General features: G+C 41.1%; 1 protein-coding gene across 7 annotated transcripts; it reads right to left on the bottom strand.

Annotated features, from left to right (window-relative positions):
* Positions 1–593: 593 nt before the first annotated feature.
* LOC143646553 (RNA-binding protein 4B) lies at positions 594–20,187 on the bottom strand. 7 transcript variants are annotated; one of them, XR_013157500.1, is made up of 8 exons: positions 20,058–20,187; positions 18,973–19,396; positions 14,041–14,717; positions 12,087–12,476; positions 10,742–11,646; positions 3,352–3,450; positions 2,361–2,405; positions 594–967 (listed from the first exon to the last, which is right to left on the bottom strand). XR_013157500.1 is itself a non-coding variant. In XM_077115612.1 (4 exons), exons 2-3 carry the CDS (start codon positions 19,382–19,384, stop codon positions 14,050–14,052), a joined length of 1,080 nt encoding a protein of 359 aa, XP_076971727.1. In that variant the 5' UTR covers positions 19,385–19,396; positions 20,058–20,187; the 3' UTR covers positions 10,634–11,565; positions 14,041–14,049. The 7 variants fall into 7 exon arrangements, 1 of the variants encoding a protein (XP_076971727.1); XR_013157502.1 differs by having other exon boundaries at positions 595–967; positions 10,742–11,565; XR_013157501.1 differs by having other exon boundaries at positions 595–967; positions 12,258–12,476.
* Between the last annotated feature and the right edge of the window lie 837 nt (positions 20,188–21,024).

Here is a 21,024-nt window from a genome sequence, read left to right as displayed (position 1 = left end):
TAATCCATCCAAAGTATATAATATAGTCTTTGGTTCAGAAAATTGTGCATTCATCACCATGATCATTTTTGGAACATTGTGTTTCTCCAGAAAAATAATAAAAATCAAACCCCAATCCCATGCCCTTACCCCACCCTCTTATTGACCACTAGTATTGTACTCTACCCAATTTTAATACTTAAAATAGAGGTAGGTTAACTAAGTGTAGTATTGTTAGGGATATGTGTGTGTGTGTATATATATATATATATATACATCAGTGAAACAGAACATCCAGAAGTAGATCCATATAAACATGGCAACTGACTTTAAAAAGACAATTTTTTTTTTGCAGTATAGTTAATTTCTTAACACACGGTTTCCTGCTGAGGCAAAGTTAATTACTAGCATGATAGTGAAAGGAAGTCCCAGTTTCAGAGAACAGTGGTCCAGGTTGAAGGAGGAGAAAGGAGAGTGTCTCAGGAAGGAATTTCTCTAGGACAAATAAGAAAATTTGTAAATGGAGAACTATGATCTTCTTATTCAGAAACTTAAAGGTAAGGAATAGCTAAAAAGAGCTAAAAGCAGTTGCTTCAGGGGTCAGGGGCTTTAAAAAATTTTTATTGTAACATACACAGAATTTCCCATTTTAACAATTTTCATGTGTACAATTCAGTGATACTGGTTACATTCACAATATTGTGTTGCCATCACCATCAGCCACTACCAGAACTCATCACTGGGGCAGGGGACTTTTTGAAGCCTTGTGACAACTATTTACTTTGTAAACCATATTCATGCTTTATTTTGATAAGTTATCATGCTGACAGTACCTTCTGTCTTAAGTCAGATGATGAGGATGGCTTAACATGGCAGTGAAGCTTCCATCTTCTCACCAGTTGTAAAATTCTGACAGAAGTATGGACTTTTATTTTGTGGCAGGTTAATTAGCACCCATAAGATAGAAAGCAGGAATGGTGCAACCACTCTGTCAAGGATGTAAGACAGAAAAGGAAGAAGTGCTTATCTAGTGATAAGTGACCCTTTAAAACAGAATTAAGCAGACCCAACAGGCGGTCTGAGCCCTCTGTGCTTTGTCTTCTAGGGGCTGTTTTCTTCCATCAAGGGCTGAGCCTGGTGATTTCCTTCAGTACCACAATATCCAACATGCTGGATTGTTTATATTCAGTTATGCAATAAGATGAGACCCCCCTTCTCTGTCTTATTGTATAGAGAATATTAACACTAAACTTGGAGTGCCTTCAAATACAGAACTTACAAATTGCTCTATTTCATCTAGACTATTGCAAGAAGAAAAGTGCCTTTTACCTACCGACTGTAACAGCACTAGGAAATCTGATTTATTTATAGACTTGAGATAGTTTGAAGGACAGACTTTAGTGCTTATATAAAAGTTTTTCCTGGGAAGCTAGAGAAGCAGCCCGGTAGCTAAAAAGAATTCGAGCACATCACATCTATAAAATATAGAAGGTCAGGAGAAGAGAAGGTACCAGACTTTGAACATGCTCTATTTAAAAAAACATCTTAAATATTTTTGAATGAAATTAGTATGTTATAGGATATCAAAGAGGTTATAGGATATTTAATCAGTTCTTAGATGCATGTTAAGTCTCTGAAATGTGTCTATCCGTACATTTCAATTTAATTGGCAGTTTCATTTTTAGCAGCACATTAAAATGATGGACTTTAAATCAGTGGCATATTGGATTAGATGAAGTGTTACTTTGCATGAGTTCAAGTATTTCTGTAAAATAACATTCTTAGAAGTGGAATGGCATTTTACATTTTGCTACGTGTTGTTAAATTGTCCTTAGAAGTTATTCCAGTTTATATTCCCACAAGTAAAATATGAAAGTATTTTCACACCATCACCAGGGCACTGGTTAATCTTTTCCAAACTGATGGGTTAAAAAAAGGTATCTCATTGTGTTTATAATTAGCACCTAATTTTATAATGAGGTGATCATCTTTAAATTTTAAAAAGCCATTTGTGTTTCCATTTTGTGTTTTCACATCCTTTGCTTATTTTTAAAAATAGGTTGTGGGTCTTAATTTGTGGAAGCCCTGTATGTAGTAAGAAAATTTGCTCTTTGTGATGAACTGCTAGTTTTTCCTGGTTTGTAATTTATTTTATGATGCTATTGCCATGCAGAAAAATGTATGGTAGTTGAATTTCCAGACTTCTTTGTTATGCCTTTCAGGACTCTGCATCATACTTTGACTTTCTGCTCTTCAAGGACATAGAAAAAGTCTTACTTTTATGATTTCATTTTTTTAGGTTTAATTCTTTAATCCATTTGAAATTTATTTGGTATAAAGTATGAGGTAAGTATCTCACTGTTTCCTAGATGGCCACTCACCTGTAGACTGGAATTTAAACATCTCTCCATTTAACTGCATTGGCTCTAAGGGGATGAAAATAAAACTTGATGTTATTAGAACAGAACATTGTGGTTTCCTTTTTTGATTATGAGAAGCAAAATCTTAGCAACTTTTTCTGTGAATGACAGGAATGAGCAGAGTTTTGATGCCTCTAAGCTACCATAACTTAAAAACCCCTGCAAATCCAGGGGGAATAACAGCCCTACACCAATTAAATCACAGTCTCTGGAGTCCTGGGGGCTAAAGCAGCCCTGGTTGTGAAATCTGTTCCTGGAGTGCTTTGAATAATGTGCTTTTAGTCTTCACTTTATGGAGTGTTTATCAGATCTGCTGTGGTTTGGGATACCTGTCCCCTAGAGTCTGAGATAAGGATTCAACCCACAGAACCTGCTAAAGAACCAGTGGTATTCACTGTTATACTGCTGCAATGTTGAGGGCTTTGCTACCACAAGATTGAATTTACAGGAGCCCACCCTGCCTCAAATTTGTCAATATGGGTGAGAATTGCATTTCTTGCCTCATGCATTTCCTGCTTGGTAACATTTTTATTTCTGACTGACAGCATGCAAACCAAATTTGGGGGAGGCACATAAGTTCTAACCTCTTAACTTCTGAAAAAAATTTTCTTTTGCATACTAACCCATTGACAATTCAAGAGAAATTGAGAGCTTCTCTTTATATTTGGTTTTGAGAGCTACTCTTTATATTTGGTGGAAAAGCTCAATCATTTATGATAAATTTGCCTCAGTTCCATCTGGGTGGATTGCCCTGTTTGGCCTATTCTATCTTACTTAAGACTTCACATAGGTCCCAGGCCTTTTTCCTTGACTTATTTCAAGACCATTGTTAACTCTTATAATACGTAAGTTACTGGGCTATAGGATAAGCCAAGTTGGCCTAAGTGAAGATCTTGTCTCCCAGTTCCCTACTGGGTGAAAGAAAGACTTGTTGAACCTTTATTCGACTGACCTTATGGATGTCTGGATCACGTTATTGATTATATATTAGATGTTTTCATTTCTGGGTGTCTCCTCTCACCTTGGGGTCCATTTCAGTTACATTCTCATGCTGCAAAAAGGAAAGCTTTTTTTTAACTTCTCGGATCTCAAACCATTTTTTAATTGGTTTATGGTTGGTCCACTTATGCATCAGAGACCAAGTTCTAATGTAACTTAAAACTTCAGATGTAAACAGTCATGCTAGGATCTATTGGTTTGCTTTTACAAAAGTAAATAATGAAATATGAATAATACCTGGGCATCACCCAAAATCAATTAAGTTAGCACAAAACATTTTTGTTAAACAAATACCCTTTAGATTTTACTGCTGTACATCTCAGGGTAGAAAGTGTATAAAAAACCTGGCTGGCAGTATTTTCCCTTTTCTACCAAGTGAGAGATGGGTCAGTCACATCAGTGGCACACCGTTCTTAGACACCAGTTAGTGTGGGAGGGTTTTGGGTTCGGTTTGGTTTGGGGATGATCTTTCCAAAATTCCAGCCTCTTAATTCCTTGAACTTCACTATCTTCTTACCTTAGCTATTTTCTGCCTTTGTTGATTGCTTTCTCTAATATTCCAACTCTAATCATCCTTTTGACCCTGTTGGAATCTTCAGTCCATTGATCCTACCAACTTTTCATGTCCCTCACCTTCTTAATAACCTCACTTCCTTACCCAACTTGAGATCTGTGGCCAGTCCAAATCATTCCTTTGCCCTTGCCATCAGTTTTCTTGCAAGCCCTAGTCCTGCTCTGCCCTGCCCCCATCCCCATCCCCCAAGCCCTTAGGCTGCTTGGCAATTAATCCTATTAGTTTGTGGTCAATTCTTGGTCCTGTCTCAATCTGTATCTTGAGTATCAATAATTGATGTGGCTGGTTATTCTGTCCCTTGAGACCAAGAATTGTTGGTTTTCCTAGCTTCTCAGTTTCTCCATTGCAACCTCTCTCTGACCTATGGATATCGGAGGCTGAACTCAGTTTGCTTTGTCCTTTTTTTTTTTCCTTCCTTGCATCCTCTTGATCTGTTGAATGCAAATGCCATTTAAATACAAAAATTCCCAACTTGTATCTGCACCACAGAGCATTCTTTTTTTTAAATTAAATTTTTTTAGATGTAACATACAAACATTCTTATCATACAATCATACCATTCTTGGTATATAATCAATAACTCATAATATCATCACATAGTTATATTCATCATCATGATAATTTTTTAGAACATTTGCATCAATTCAGAAAAAGAAAAAACTCATACATACCATACCTCTTACCCCTCCCGCTCATTGATTGCTAGTATTTCCTTCTACCCAATAAATTTTAGCCTTTGTTTCCCTATTTTTTTTCTATACCCCTTATTACTACCTTTCATTGGTAACTAGCATTTTTTAACATATGATCATTCCGTTCTACATATATAATCAGTTCACAATAGCATCATGTAGTTGCATATTCATCATCATGATCATGACTTAGAACATTTGCAGCAATTCAGAAAAAGAAAGACAACAAAAAAATTCATACATACCATACCCCTTACCCCTCCTTTTAAAAATTTGTTTACTTGTGATACATACCCACATACAAACACAAACATTCTATGATCATTCCGTTCTTTTTTTTTTTTTTTTTTTTAAAGAGAGAGGGAGGAAGGGAAGGAAAGACAGAGAGAAGGAAGGAAGGATGGAAGGAAGGAAGAAAGGGAAACATCTTTAAACATTTTCTTGTTTTTTATTGTATTTTGTTTGTTTGTTTGTTTTTTACATGGGCTGGGGCCGGGAATCGAACCGAGGTCCTTCGGCATGGCAGGCAAGCACTTTGCCCGCTGAGCCACCGCGGCCCGCCCGATCATTCCGTTCTTGTTATATAATCAGTAACTCACACTGTCATCACATAGTTGTATAGTCATCATCATCATTTCTTAGAACATCTGCATCAATTCAGAAAAAGCAATAGACAAAAAAATTCATACATACCCCTTACCCCTCCCCTTCACTGATCAATCACTAGCATCTTAATCTACTAAATTTTAACATTTGTTCCCCGTTTATTTTTAATCCATATGTTTTACTCATCTGTCCGTACTGTAAATAAAAGGAGCATCAGACACAAGGTTTTCACAATCACAGTCACATTGTGAAAGCTATATCATACAGTCCTCTTCAAAAAACATGGTTGCTGAAACACAGCTCTACATTTTCGGGACTTCCCTCTAGCCTCTCCAATATATACCTTAGCTAAAAAGGTGATATCTATATAATGTGTAAGAATAACCTCCAGGATAACCTCTTGACTCTGGAATCTCAGCCATTGACAATTTAATTTGTTTCATTTCTCTCTTCCCCCCTTTTGGTCGAGAAGGTTTTCTCAATCCCTTGATGCTGATGAGTCCCAGCTCATTCTAGGATTTCTGTCCCATGTTGCCAGGAAGGTCCACACAGCTGGGAGTTATGTCCTATGTAGAGAGAGGTTGGACAGTGAGTTTGCTTATTGTGCTGGCTGAGAGAGGCCACATCTGAGAAACAGAAGAGGTTCTCGGGGGTGACTCTTAGGCCTAATTTTAAGTAGGTTTAGCCTATCCTTTGTTGGGATAAGTTTCATATGAACAGACCCCAAGATTGAGGGCTTGGCCTATTGCTTTGGTTGTCCCCACTGCTTGTGAGAATCAGATCTTTCTCTTGAACTCCAGTCTAGACTTCATCCTACTGCTCCTTTAATCTTTTTTACTTGGGTGTATTTAAACTCAATTTATACAAAACAACTTCAGATCCCCCTCCACCCCCCCATACCACACGCATCTCTTGCACCTTTCTGCTCTCAGTTGATGGCAACTCCAACCTTGAGTTGTTCTGGCCAAAAACTTAGGGGTCACCCTTTGCTCTTTTCCATACCCACATTTACTTTATCAGGAAATCTTGTTTGCTCTACTCACCACCTCTAATAGTAGCCCCCAGTCAGAGCCACCATAGTCTTTGACCTGGATTTCTGAAATCTAGTCACATCAGTCTAGTCACAATACAGCAGCCAGAATGATCCTTTTAAAACAGATTATGTCACGTCTCAGGCTCAACCCTCCCATTTCATTCAGAATTAAAAACAAAGTCCATAGAAAGGCCTGGAAAGGCCCTGCACGATCCTTTCTCTTATCTCTCTGGCTTCATTCCTTCTAATTTCCCCTTTGCTCACTGCTTCACCCACACTATCCACAGGACTTTTTATTGATCCTTCAGTATATCCTCCTGGCATCGAGTGGTAGTAGAGGCCAGGAATATTGCTAAGTGTCCTACAACACACAGGACAGTTCCACAAAAGAATTATCCAGCACCAAGTAACAGTAGGTCTGAGGTTGAGAAACCTTGTTCTGTGTGATTTAGTCTCTTGGCTATATACCATCTTGAGTTGCACTATCCAATAAGGTGGCCATTGCCACATATGGCTCTTGAGCAGTTAGAATGTGGCTGGTTGGACTTGAGATGTGCTGGGTCAAAAACCCAGTGGAATTTTAAAATGTAATATAGAGTATGGGAAATAATGTAGAAAGTCTCACTCGTTTTTTATGTTCATATTGAAATCATATTTTTGATATATTGGGTTAAAATATTGAAATTAATAAAGTTTACCCATTTCTTTTCACTTAATGTGGCTGTTAAAATTTTTCACGTATCTGGCTTACATTGATGATTCATGTTACATTTATTTTGGGTAGTGCCGATCTGGATGTTAAGGAGATAAAATTTATATCTCCAGTTCCAAACCACCACTGTGCCAAAGATTCAGGAATCTGAAGATATACTTGACACTTCTCTGTGGTTGTCTTAGTACATCTCAAACTTGATGCATGTCTGAAAATAGAACTCCTGAGTCTATGCTCCAAAATAATGCTTTATCTATTAATAGATGGCATTACCGTGCATTTAGCTGCTTAAGCCAGCAGTCATTCTTGGTTGTTTCCTCTTTTTCATTCTTACTGCAGTTCATTAGCACATTTTATATCAAATTTAGATACTGTACTCTATAATCAAAATGTTTTCATCTTCCACCAGGACAACTGCAGTGGCTTCTGGTACCCTGTTGTCTTCTTTCAATTTAATCTCCATTTGGTATCCAGAAAGATCTTGTTAAATATATATCAGATGGTCACTCCTTCACTTAAAACCTTTTCAGCAACTTCCCATTTTAGTTAAAAAAATAAAATGCCAATTTCCTACCTTGGGCTAAAATGCCTTGAAAGGTCTGACCTCTACCCACCTCTTCCTTACCCACCTTTTTCTAACTTCCCTGGCCTGCCTTTTAGATCCTAGTTACACACCAAACTTTCTTGCCTGAGTGCCTTCACACATCCTGAGTTTCTACCTGGAATGACTTTCTCCTTTCCACTTCGGGTCTTAACTTCAGGATCAAGCACCCGAGTTACCCTCCTTGACAATGTATAGCCAAGTAGGTGCTTCCTTCCTGTTATTCCCTGCCATTGTATGCAGTTTGTGTATTTGTGATACTTATTTGTTTACTGATTTCCTGAATATTTTCCTTGAAAAATTCTAAGCATTAGGGGAACAGGAAACTACTTATCTTTTCTTTACATACCCCAGCACCTGACCTTTCACAGGTGTGTTTAATCATAAGTGCATGTATGTAAGTTATTTGATGTCCTCCTCTTGGTAATATACTGGTTGCCTTTCTTTGTCCCCCATCCATTTACTGCCTTAGCAGCCACCAGCCAAGAAACAGTGAGTGCCAGCAAAAGGCCAAGGCTCTGAGGTAGGACCTGGGAATATATGGAAGGCCACCTTTAAAGCCAGTGCTCATAATTCAGCAGTCAAGAAAGGCAGAGCAAGGTGGGGCTAGCTGTCAGATAACCTAAGAATGTCCGGTACCTTGAGATCTGGTGATCCCTAAGGGCAGAACTTGGGCAGTTTTTTTTCTCTAGCTCCCTCAGCCCCGCAAGAACCAGGGAAGGGGAGGGAGCTGGAAGCTCCTGCTATAGTCACAGGGCCTTGCAGCCCTCTTTCCCTGCTGGGACAGCTGTTTTGATAGTTCCTCACTGTAGCCTTAGTTTTATATTTGAGTGTCTACCTCCATTAGTTGGCGAGCTCATGACACTCTTTTTTGCTTAATTTGCATGTAGCACTGATGTATTTCCAGGGCCTCCTTCAGTTTTTGTTTGAAATCTAATAGCCAATATTTACCCAGTGCCTTACCTTTGAGAAGGTGTAGAATTATCACTGTTTTGCAGATGAAGAAAACAGACTCTGAGAGGTTAAGTAACTTGCCTATAGTCACAGAGTGGGCTTGGATGTAAAATCTGGCAGTATAGTTCCAGAGTGGGTACTTTAAACCATCAGTCCACAGAGTGCCCTCCAAGGTGTTCAGGCCTCATGGGCTAGGGGTTCTGTGGTTCCCGCAGTGCTGTGGGCACTATGCTCCTCTGCCCGCCCCACCTTGCGGACCCACGGAGAGGGTCTTTAAAACCCTGAGCAGCTGAGTAGGGCAGTTTGAATTTGGCTGGGTCCTTAAAAGCTCTGAAAACCTGAGGCACCAGCGATTGAATTCATCTCTCCAGACCTTTTGCTCTTCCCCTGTGGGTTTCTGGGACTGTCATTTCTTGCACTTCAGTGCTCCTGGGCAGTGGAGTATGATCCTAATCTCATACAAGAAGCCCTGAGTACTGATTCTGACAAGCTGACAGCTTTCTCCAGAGGATGTTTTTTTTATCTTCTTTCCTCCCAAATCTCCTAGGGCAGGAGACTGTGTCCTCTCTTAGGGCCTGATTGTGAGCCAAATTCTGACAAGTCATGTAGCTGACCTTGGACAAGTTGTTTGTAGACAGTTGACCTACTTTGCCCTTTGGACAAGTTCACACAGTAAACTAAGTGTCCTGAGGGCCTAGTATTTTTCTGCCCTATTGTATATTGTGTCACACTAACTTCATTATGTGGCTAGATATCAGAGGAAGAGGGCAGAGCTGGCAGGCAGGCCTAAAGAGCAAGGCTTGGGCTACAGGAATTTTTGCCAAGGAGCTGTGGCTGAAGAGGTCTATGGCCTCAGTCACCAACTAGAGGGGTTGCAGGAGAATCCACTCAGTGAGTTTACAACCAGCAACTTGGGGAATCCAGCTACTTTTCTCCCAGGCAGTAAAATTATTTAAACCAGGCTGGGGTTTCCTTGTACTTCAGGTGCCTCACAGAGTGCTGCTGCTGTGGGTGGGTCACTTTGAGTTGCTTGGAACTTCACCTCAGAGCTCACTGCTCAAGAAGTTAATGGAGGGCGGGCCGCGGTGGCTCAGCGGGCAAAGTGCTTGCCTGCTATGCCGAAGGACCTCGGTTCGATTCCCGGCCCCAGCCCATGTAACAAAAACGGAGAAACAGAGTACAATAAAAAACAAGAAAATGTTTCCCTTTCTTCCTTCCTTCCTTCCTTCTATCCTTCCTTCCTTCTCTCTGCCTTTCCTTTAAAAAAAAAAAAAAAAAAAAAAAAAAAGAAGTTAATGGAGATAAAAGTCTGGGGTATTATTTTTAGTTTTTTTTTTCTTTCCCTAAACTGACTAGGGACAACGTCTTAGCCTTCATCACTCTTCACAGACATTTCACTCTCTCTGTACAACCGGTAAGTGTATTTCTATTCCAAAGGAGAGAAATAAAGTTTCACTCTTAAGACAAAGCATAAGACAAAATTTTGTTGATTGTGTAAACTGCCCTTCTCTGAATTATGTTTTTTTTTCTTATATCACCACTCTAAACTGCTTGTTAGAACGGATCTTAAATATCCTGTGTGTCAATACATAGTGGAGCTGCCATTCTAACCCAGGAAATCCAACTTCAGACCTGTGTTCTGAAGTACCATAATATATTCTCTTATCATCTCTTTAATAATCTCTGAGGAATCTGTATCCCTCTGTCCCTTGGCAGAGCCTGGCCCACAACCAATAAGCCAATGTTACTGTGAGAGATGCACAGCCCATCTTAGTTATGGCCTGATCAACCTCAGGGATTTAAAAACCTCAGTTGAGATCTACCTCCTACCACCCTCTCCTCGTCTGCCCCCTGAATCACAGGGCCTCACGCATGGTCCTTTTCTTCCCAGTCTACTTAGCATTTTTTCTTCCTTTACAACAAAATAATTATATTGAATTTATAAGGGGAGAGACCTCTGTTATATATGACAAATCTCATTTATAATGCTATTTTGTTTCTCTCCAATCAGAGTGATCTTTTTAAGAAAAACACATCTGTTCCTGTTATCCCCAAGCTTAAACCCTTTAATAGCTTCCAGTTACTGTTAAAAGAGTAAAAATGGAATTCCTTAACACACAGCCTACAAAGCTTTCTATGAAATATGCCCATTTAACTCTTTAGATACCTACTGCACAGCTTTTCTCCTGCCAGAGAGCTCATTTCCTGGTTCCCGATCAGAGGCCTTCTTGGGTTGCTGCTTCCTCATTGCAGTTACAGCATCTCACTCACTTCACTAAATCCTTCCTTCCATCTACATCTAAATTTCAGATATCCATTCATTTGAATTTTGTAACTTGAGCACACTAGCTGTAAATAACAGTCACACAAACACATGAAAAAGATAAGTGTTAGAAACGTTTATTTGTCAAAAAATAAAAAATAAAAAAAGTGGGAGGAGTGGAGTTAAAACAAGGCTAAATTTCAGCTAATGCTGTACCACGATCACAGGTCAGACATAAAAACAAACAAACAAACAAAACAATAACAAAAAACCCACCAAAAACCCCAATGGTCCTAGCAATTTTGGAAGATTAGCTTCAATGTTAAAGAGTCCAGAGCTAACAGAGAAGAGTAATAGATTGCTTGCCACTACATGGTCATTTTAAAGGGAAAGGAGATGCTGCAGGTAGGCAGGGAGAAGGGTTCAACTCCTAAGGAACGCAAGGTAAGGGGTTCCACTGTACAGGAGAAAGGGGATGCCAGCATAATCCTTACCTAGGGCTGCTCAGAGGCTGAGAATGTAAAGAACAGAGTGAAAAGCTACAGAGACTATTGTCAGGAGGAAAGAAAAGTCAACTTAGAAGAATTAAATTAAGAAAGAAAACATAGTTGGTCACAAATTCCTTTGTTTACTGAAACATGAAGCAATGGAAACATCCCGGCAAAGGGGACCGCGCGGAGCAAGTTCTCATATATGACCGCAGCCCGAGGGTTCAGTCCGCAATTATCCTACCTGAAAGAGAGCACAACACAAGAGGCTTACACAATGCCAGGAGAACTGCTTGGCTCCGAGTACAAGGGCCCTGGTCCCGTCCTGTATTCCAGGGGCAAAGAAAAACAAAAACAAAGAACAAAAGAAAGCCAAGTCAGTTTGGATCAAACTCATTTCCAATATGAGTTTATCACCTAGGAATCTACAAACAGTTACATTTAGGACAAAATACAATCTTTGTGGAAAACTGCTGAGTTGGTGATAAATATATCTTTTTCATTTTCTTATCCATCTTTTAGGCAATACAACCCCTCTGATAAGAGGGCTACTGTCACTAAGACAAAGGGCATATGTACGTTATCAAAACCAAAATTTAATTCTTGGGTCCAGGAAAAGCAGAAGATGCTGAGCTCTCAAATATGGCCAACTACACTGTTCTAAATTTGTTTCATTTTAATCTTTCATTGAAAACACATTTTCAGAAATGACAGTCATAAAGGGTAGGGTAGTAAGGAGCGGCCATTCACTCAACTCCAACATACCTCCAGGTCATACTGTCACAGACTCAGAGCCACAATTCCAGTAGTTTCCCTCATTGACCAGATCTCCCTTTCGAAATCAAAAGAGAAATCACTCCTAAAATTCTCTAATTCTTCCACTGATGATGGGAACTCCAGACATCAATGGCTAGGGGAAAAAAAAAGTTAACTCACACCAAGTTCCTCTACTTATTACAGACAAAGGGCCAAATCTTGGTCTTGATCTGTGCCAATCGACTTCAAGAGTTGTGACGTTCTTGAATCAGTTCTAGGGTTAGACCCGAATTTGGATCCCCAACAGTTCTGGAGTATTTCATCCTGGCAGCCTCATTAACATCAGGCTCCTGGGACTGCAACCAACTCAGGGTTATTTAGTCCATTTGAGGTTCACACCTGGAAGGTAAGTTTCTTTAAAAGTCATCACTAACAAGAGGTTAGGTTCAACCACCACTGCCCGAAGACAACATTCACTTTAACATACCCTAACAATACTCGTTTTAAAAACCATGATATACTAGTTGGTTTAAAACATATTTGCAAAAAATACAAGTTATCCAATAGATACCACCTTACTTCAGAGTCATATCTCACTTCATAATAGATCCAGCTGCATTAAAAGTAAAAATTAACGGCAAACTATCAAAGTTGTTAAGATCCAACACACATATGTGAACACACTGCTACTCAACAGTCTCAGATCACAAGTCTCGTGGCTTATTACAGGTTAATGCTGTATTTGCTTCTCATTTCACATAAAAGGACAAATTCCTATAGTTTTGTTTTCTTCCATTCACATACCAAAGGGGTAGGTTAGGAACACTGGAAACCCAGCTTAACCTTGCTACTGGGCCTCAAATTCAAGTGATGCTCAATTTCAAGGTATAAGGAAAACCATGAAAACATAAGCTTGTTATGATGCCATTTCCATTCAGATGAAGCAATTTTATCGATCTCCAGATATTCCTAACCATTCCAATACCTTTGGTATACATTTCCTAAAGTAGGAAAAATTAAGTTTCTAGGGTCACCATTATTGGAATTTTACAGAAAACTACTGGTTTATCTAATTCTTTACATGCTTCTCCCTTAAACAAAAAACAAAAACAAAACAAAAATTGCTGGAAGAAATGGAAAGCCTCAGAATCTAAAAGACAGCATCACAGGCTACAGAGAAAAGCACAAGAATGTGCTTTTTTTTTGTAGAACAAGATGCCCTGGATTACTAAGAAGGAAGAGATTCCAATGGGACAGTGGCATCAAAACATTCAGCTTTCAATCAAATGTCTCAGAACTAAACAGCCTAAAAGTTACTGGACTTTATTTGGCTTATAGATATATAAGAAAAGTTTCCTTTGATAAAGGCTAATGATCCTAGAGTCTTTTTATTAGCAAACTTGACATCTAGATGTTAAGACTTCTCACTGTGGCATTCATTACTAACTCTTCAGTTTAATGTCTGTAGTGGAGAGAGAAGGGGTTGTGGAGTCAGCCAAACCTGAGTTTGAATCTCAGTTCTGCCTTTCAATTACCAAATGACTAGGCAAATATTTAACTTCCCTGAGCCTTAGTTCCCTCATCTGTAAAAGAGATTTAAAATACCTTAAAACCTTCTTATACAGATTAAGAAATGTAATGGATACAGAAGGCACCCAGCAAATGTTAATTCTCTCAACTATTTTTCTGTAACCAGGTCTGTTTATACGTGATTAAAGAACAATAATCTCACCAACAAATCAAGTTTGTTGCTGTTCTCTCAATCTGGTTGGAGTCACACTAAAACCTCAACAGGCAAATGAACCTCTGGCCCAAGCTAGAGAAATATTTAAGACTAACATATAATTTGTACCTTTTGGATGCTGTCCCGACAGCAAACAGGTGGCTAGCCTCCTTTATGAAGCATGGGTTTCTTTCAAGGGAACCAAATGAAATCTCTTAACCACACCAACCCCACTCTCACCTCCAGTTTTTAAAAGGCTGAGTACCGCGCTCGGTCCACATACTGCTCCCGCTCATACCGGGCCATGTCATACAGAGAATTCCGTGCAGCGGCTGAAGCCTGAGACAGCTCACTCTCTGGCCCATAACCGTAGCCCTCTCCAACTGTGGGGAGTACAGCTGTAGCACGACGCAGGGGGCTCCTGTCCCTTCCATAATAGGAGGAACTGGTGGCAGCGGCAGCAGCCATAGCAACCGAGGTGGCAGCAGCGCCCGAGTTCGGCAACAGGTGTCTGTCGTAGGGATCAACAGAAGTGGAGTTGAGGTGACTGGTCACAGCTGTGTTCTGGACTTGAGGCAGATGGGACATGGTTTGCTCTGCATAGTTGTACGCGGAAGCTGCTGCTGCTGCTGCCACCGCCTCATAGGAGCGGACCCGGTAACGCTTATAGTAGTCGAGTGCTCCATATGCATCATTGTAATACATGGATTCCCCGTAGCCCATGGTGTAAGGCGTGCGAACTGCTCCATACTGTTCATTATACTGCTCGGTAAAGTCTGCCACACGACCTGTACGATCTACTGGACATTCTTTTGACCAGTGCCCCTCTTTCCCACACCGATAGCAGCCGCTCTGGTCTCCCATCCCAGGGGCAGTCCGAAGTCGGCTGGTGGACAACTGCACGTGCATTCTTTTGCCTTGAGGAAATAGATGTAAGAAGATTTGTTATAACACATTAATGTTCTCCCTCCTCTCCAAAATGAAAGTGAACTAGTATGCGTAAGACACACATACACATACACACTCTTGCGACCCTACTTCAGCGATGCCCTCAGAAAGAAGTTGAGATAAAGTTTTAACATCTATGAGAGCTAGAAAATGAGTCCTCCAAAACCAGTCAGTACTTTATATTTACCCCAGTAGTAGTAGCACTAGACTCTCTCCTCCTTCTGTCTGCACAACTTTCCTTTTTCATCCCCAAATACAGAAACTGAAAAATTTTCCACTTCTCACCGCTAAGACTACTATTAATTGTAATGATTCAAAACCTGCCAATACTACCAAACCAAATATCCAACAAACTTCACTTAAGCCTGATTTGGAAAGCATTTTACCAACCTCCCTCTGACTGATATTCATGGCCACTTAAGGCCTGAGCATTTACGGTAGCTTAAAAATCACAGCAATCTTCTTTCCATCTTGTTTTCTCCAACCATTTTTGAGGGTGTCAGCAGGGGATTCTCTATGGTGCACCATCAGCTTCTCTCTCCAGTATCTCTGGGAGTAATGAAACCCTCCATATTTTAATCCCACTCTCCCACCCCACCCAACTTTTTTTCAGCAAGGGTACATCCATGCTTACTACTGCAAAGAAAACTACTTGACCAAGGTTTCTCAACAAGAATTAGACTTTGAAACAGTATGGATTTCTTAGGATGCTATAACTGATGCCTCTGTTCCTATGTAATGGAATTATCACTTTCATCCTGCCATTTTAACCTAAAATTCTTTATAGGGCATTATCTACTTGTTAGAAAATGCAGCATTTGCCAAAGGCCTCTGGGCACCCACACAAACAAGCTGCATCCATGCTTCCAGGAAATAACCAGCACTGAGGAACAGCTAAGAGAAGAAACAATCTTTGCCCAGGGATCCTTACTGATGAAAGCATTCAAAGTTCTTTAAAAAGCAGTATGAGGAAAGGGATATTCTTGGCAGTAACTTAATCCTAAAGTCCGTTAAAACTGTGGAGTGCTATGCAAATTATATCCAAAGGGCAGCCAGTCGAGAACGTAGAGATAGGAGACTTAATGCCTCTCTCTCAAGGGCTGCTCAAAACAAATACCTGCTGCTCCATGGCCAGCAAGTTGCTCTCTCTTTAACAGACCTTGTTTTGGATGCAGCTGTGCGACAGGAGGCCTCCTGCTCCACCATCCTGTTGGAAACAGCCCGACTCAGGATGACAGGCAGAACAGTGCCTTGCACTGACCCTGACAGGGGAGTGGGTTAGTGCAGTAATATCACTTTAGTCAAACTCATTTCTGCCAAAATGTCTAGATTCCTTCCACTCCAAACAGTTTCTAGTACTTGCTGCCTCCAATTTACAACCCATTTTTGTTGTAGACACAACGGTGCTCAGGCTTTTCACTTCCAGTTGCTGGTATAGACAGCATCCACCATCGCCTCTAATCTAGTCAACTGACATCAAATGGCAATAAATTCTATGAACGCAGTATTTTGCCATCCTATTGTTTTCAGAGATTCAAACACTCCCATTCCAATTCTTAGACATTATGAAGATACACAATGCTAACTGCTTAAAATGCAAATTTTTGCCCCAATTTATCTCTCAAATGTACAGTTCTTTATAATTTAGACTAAAAAAATATAACATAATTGGCTTTCAAGTATGCATGGTGACATTAAGTTGTACAACAGACACAAACTGTGCTCCAATTATGAAGTACTATGCCAATCTAAAAAGTAGCCAACCCAGAGACTGAAAAGTACATTTTTAAGGGAAATATAATCCAACTTGCACTTATTTACTTTTACATTTTACAGATTCTGGACTGCTTTGGATAAACAAAACCCAGTGCTTTTCTGTTACTAAATCCAATCTTCATTTCTGCTTTTCTTTAATAGAGTAGGAACTAATAAAGTTTATAAGCACCTGTAGCAAAATCTACCTCTATAATGGTTGTGAAAATGATGCAGGTAAACTTTTACCTAGAACTAAAAGATCTGAAATAGAAGTGATAGGTTTTCTTTCCACATAATCTTTCCAAAGGTTGTAATCCCCTAAAGTTTTTATAACAGTTGAAAAATATTGTGCTTCTCTATTACTCTAAGGAACCCAAGAAAAGAAAACTGAAAGATGAAATTCCACCATACTGATACACTTGGAGAGGCCAAAAGCTTAAGGTTTTTCTAAGAACGTCAAAAGTTACTAAATTATTTTCCAATTCAGTTTACTGTCTACGCTAAGAAAGCGAAGTTTTACAAAACTGAATCAGTCACTCATATCCACTTCCTGAAGTAACTAAACTAAACCTAACCACAAATTCCTCCCAAGCCAACTCCCCCCAATTCGCTTTTCTGATTTCCTTTATATTTTTTACCCCTTTTAATCAACTAAATGTTAAAAAAGGTAAGGACATGATACTACAAGACCATCTCTGAGTGTACCTGACTTTAACTGTATTCTCTGTTACCTGTCAAGAGAATACCTCTCTTCCCTCTCTCTGCTGTCCAGTCATGACATGACTCTCTTCTCGAGCAAATGAAAATAACTAAGAATTTTTTTTAAAACTATCTGGAAAGCAACAGCATCCCAAAACATTTGTAATAATAAAAATAAACTCAAGTAAATAAAAAAGAAAAGTAAATACAGAATGCTTAACTCTCACATTTTAAAGAATTTTCAATCACAACAGAAACACCGTTTCAAACACCACTCACATTTCAACACAGTGCTTTTACTGTCAAACAGTTCACATCTATTACCTCATTCTAGCCTCACTACCATTACTGCAGGGATCGCTAACTCTATTTTATAAGTGAGGAAAATGATGCACAGAGAGGTTAAATTACCCGTGCCCAAGGTCAGACGACTAGTTAACAGTAGGTGTATCTTCAAATTTTGTCCTATCCTAGGGCACCACTGGCTGAAGCCTGAATACTCAATGTCACTCCTCCAAGAGCTCTATTATTTGCAAGCTTCTTACCCTTTTCTGGTCTTTTTCCTCTTCTCCCGTTATTTCTTCTCTCATTCTGGAGGACCCTTTAGTACCTCTTAAACCACCCTTTTAGTGACATTCAGGGCAAAAGAAACATTGATTTACAAACTAGAAAAGCAACTGAGAATATGTGGTCCAAAATGATACTGTCAACAAAAAACTTGTAGAACAGAGCTGTACATTTGTAAAATCTTCTATGATAGAAATGTTCTATATCTGTGGTAATACACTAACCACTAGCCTCATGTGGCTATCGAGTGCCTAAGATGTGGCCAATACAACTGAGGAACATAATTTTACATTTTATTTAATTTCAATTAAAGTTAATAGCCACATGTAGCTAGTAGCACGGATTGAGAGGGTCTTGAGACAATCTCTTATGGTAGTAACGGCAACATATGAACCTTTATCTTTGGTATAAATAACATGACATCCTTAACTGGAATCTATTCAGAAGGAGGACCATAATTCCCAGTCAATCTAATATTTTTTAGGAACTTCTTTTTTTTCTCCTTAGGATTAAATAATAGTAGGTGGAACAGAACAATTCATGGCATGTTTTGCTCTATTTGTAGAGTCCACAGGCTGAACAAATCTGAGCACCCACAAGATACTCCCCAAATTCAGATTCATCATATTTACAATATAAGGCTTCTAGATATCTTTTTCTCTTTCCCACCTAAGGCTGTAAAGAGTAAAGAGTGTAAATCTTGAGCATTTAAACCTTCAAATATAAAGCTTCTTGGGCAGGCCACAGTGGCTCAGCAGGCAGAGTTCTCACCTACCATGCTGGAGACCTGGGTGCGATTCCCAGTGCCTGCCCATGCAAAAAGAAAAAAGCAAATATGAAGCTTCCTGGTCTAACAAAAGAAGCAACAGAGTCACAACCTTTTCTCCTCCCTTCTCCCATGAGGCACTCATTTGCTTAGACAGATTAAACATCCAGCAGCAATCAAACCAAAGTAACCTGCAAGATAAAGGGATCCCTAGTTTGTGATTCTAAGCAGTTGCTAAGGAATGTCTTGGCAAACATGAAAAGGGGAAGTGTTGCTTCCCTAAGAGTAATTCGTGCATATGAGGTGAAATAACAACCTATTAATTCCAACTAAAATAAGATGGAAGAGCTCAACCAGCCAGCCCCTTGGCCTTGTGTTCCTTCCTGTCTTGAACTAGACCCACTCAGCTCTGCCACCCAGGCCCCAGAGCAGTTCACCTTGAAACTCGGTGTTGTCAAGGCCCCTGATGGCCTCCACTGCATCCTCTGCCCGCTCCATGTGCACAAAGGCATAATCTTTCACGATGTCACATTCGATGACTGGACCATACTCCTCAAACTTGGCCCGAAGCTCTTGGTTGGTACAAGTGGGACTGATGTTGCCCACGTGTAACTTGGTTGAAGCTTTGCTCTTATTCTTGCTGGCTTCCACGTTGATGTTCACCCCATGTAGTTTGTAGTGGTGCAGGTTGCGTATAGCATCTTCCGCCGCCGTCTTGTCCTCGATGTGCACAAAACCGTAGTTCTTAATGATGTCACATTCTAGCACCTTTCCATACTGCTCAAAGAGTGAGCGGATCTCCTGCTCTGTGGCCTCCCGGGGCAGGTTTCCGATGAACAGCTTCACCATCCTGACAACAGCCTGGAAGAGAAGAAACAGATTTGAAAAGTCGGGGGTGGAGATGGAAATTTCAACATACTGCATTTTAGTTTAATCTTCCCAAGAAGTTCTTGGTACTTTCGGGACCCCTGCACAGACATTCATTATCATTTCTCAACAGAGGGAGAACGTTTTGTTTAAGAGCACTATGAGCTGTGTGTGACGGAGGCAAACAGGAGGTCGGGGGTCAACACGTACAGCAGCGCCCATCAGTTCTATGAAAAGAGGTGTACTCAAGTAACTGGATTAACTGTTAAAATACTCTATTTGGGGGAAGAGGGAAGAACCCGAGGAGAAAGCAAGAGACACACAACTCACTGTCCCCTAGTAACAAGGTTTTGGAGGGAAATCTATGAAACTGTCCCCCATGAGGCATCACCTTTCAGATATTCTAAGAATAAAAAGGTTCCTTTGCCCCAAACCGAGAAACCCTGATGCAACCTCCGGCTCCTCCGCCCCAACAAAGGCTCGACCGGACCCCTGCCCCGCCCCCTCCGGAGACCCGGCCCCACCTCCTCCCGCGGTCTTCCCCCGACCTCCATCAGCAAGATGAGAAACCCAAACCTTGGGCCATCCTGGTCCGCCAGGGACCCGGCCCGGTCCTCCCCTAGGCTCCCCACACACCCGCAAAACCACCTCATACCTCCGGGTGGCGGCGGCGGTGGCTGCGGCTCCAGCGTCAGAGAGAACCCTACAAAATGGCGACGGCCGCTCGAGCCTCGGCGCGACCGGGCCCTTAGTCGCGCGCCGGCTCACGCACGCGCGAGTGCGCGCTGCCGCCCTCCCCTCCCTCTCGCGGGAGCCAGGCGACCAATCCCGCTGCCGAATACAAACGGCTGTCCGAGGCTCGGTTCCCAGAAGCCCCATCGCGGGGCGGGGCCAGTTGGTGACGGCACTGCGGAGCTGACGCCAGCCCTCTCCCAGCGTCCGGCTAGCCAATCAGTTCCGTGGAAGGGGGAGGGACGCGGTGGGCTTGGCGCTTGCGCGTCAGAAGGTTCAGGACGCAACCACTGCCCTGGTGAGGTTAGAAGCCCGGGGGAGTCACCGGCTATCGCAATGGTTCGTGCTATTGTTGCTAACGTCGGAGAGGGGAGGCCGGCGGGCTGTGGTGACAAAGGGTTACCTCAGTGGGGCCTCCAAAAGGGGAAGAAGCCTTTATGGAAGCTTGGGGCAACATTTCAGAATTCAGAAATAACAGGCGTGCCACATTTTAAGCAAATTCATTCATTCTTCTAAATGAAAATAAAGCTCTAAAAATAATTTTAGACATTTTCAGTCCAAATCTTTTATTTATTGGTGAGAAAATGGAGAAACTAAGAAGCAGAAAGCAGCTCTGTGGGCAGAGTTGAGACGGCCCTCAGAGGCGTCTCTACCCAGGCTACCGGTGCTTGCTCGTGTGTATGGTTTTCTCTCTCTGGCCAGAGTCTAAGGTCTGAGCGCGTGTCCCTCGTGGGTCCTGGTCCGTGGTGGTCCCGCCCCACAGGAGTCCTTGGAGTAAAGGCCCAGAAAGGTTCCTTGTTTGGGGTTGGGACCGGGGCTCCGCTTCTCCATCTAGGCAACTGCGTCCTCCGGCGCTTTCCTGCGTTTACAATTCAACCGTGGTCCCCGGG

Source organism: Tamandua tetradactyla, chromosome 9 (genome assembly GCF_023851605.1).
Source record: "Tamandua tetradactyla isolate mTamTet1 chromosome 9, mTamTet1.pri, whole genome shotgun sequence".
In the NCBI taxonomy this organism is placed as follows: Eukaryota; Metazoa; Chordata; class Mammalia; order Pilosa; family Myrmecophagidae; genus Tamandua; species Tamandua tetradactyla.
The sequence above is the reverse complement of the archived record's forward strand: the minus strand, read 5'-3'. Positions and strand labels throughout refer to the sequence as shown.

What these genes read in the sequence shown, in the direction of transcription:
- LOC143646553 (XM_077115612.1), bottom strand. Translation starts at nt 19,384, where the DNA reads ATGGTGAAGCTGTTCATCGGAAACCTGCCCCGGGAGGCCACAGAGCAG. An exon ending in TGACAACACCGAGTTTCAAG is followed by an intron (nt 14,718 to 18,972) that starts GTGAACTGCTCT and finishes TATTTCCTCAAG; the next exon opens with GCAAAAGAATGCACGTGCAG.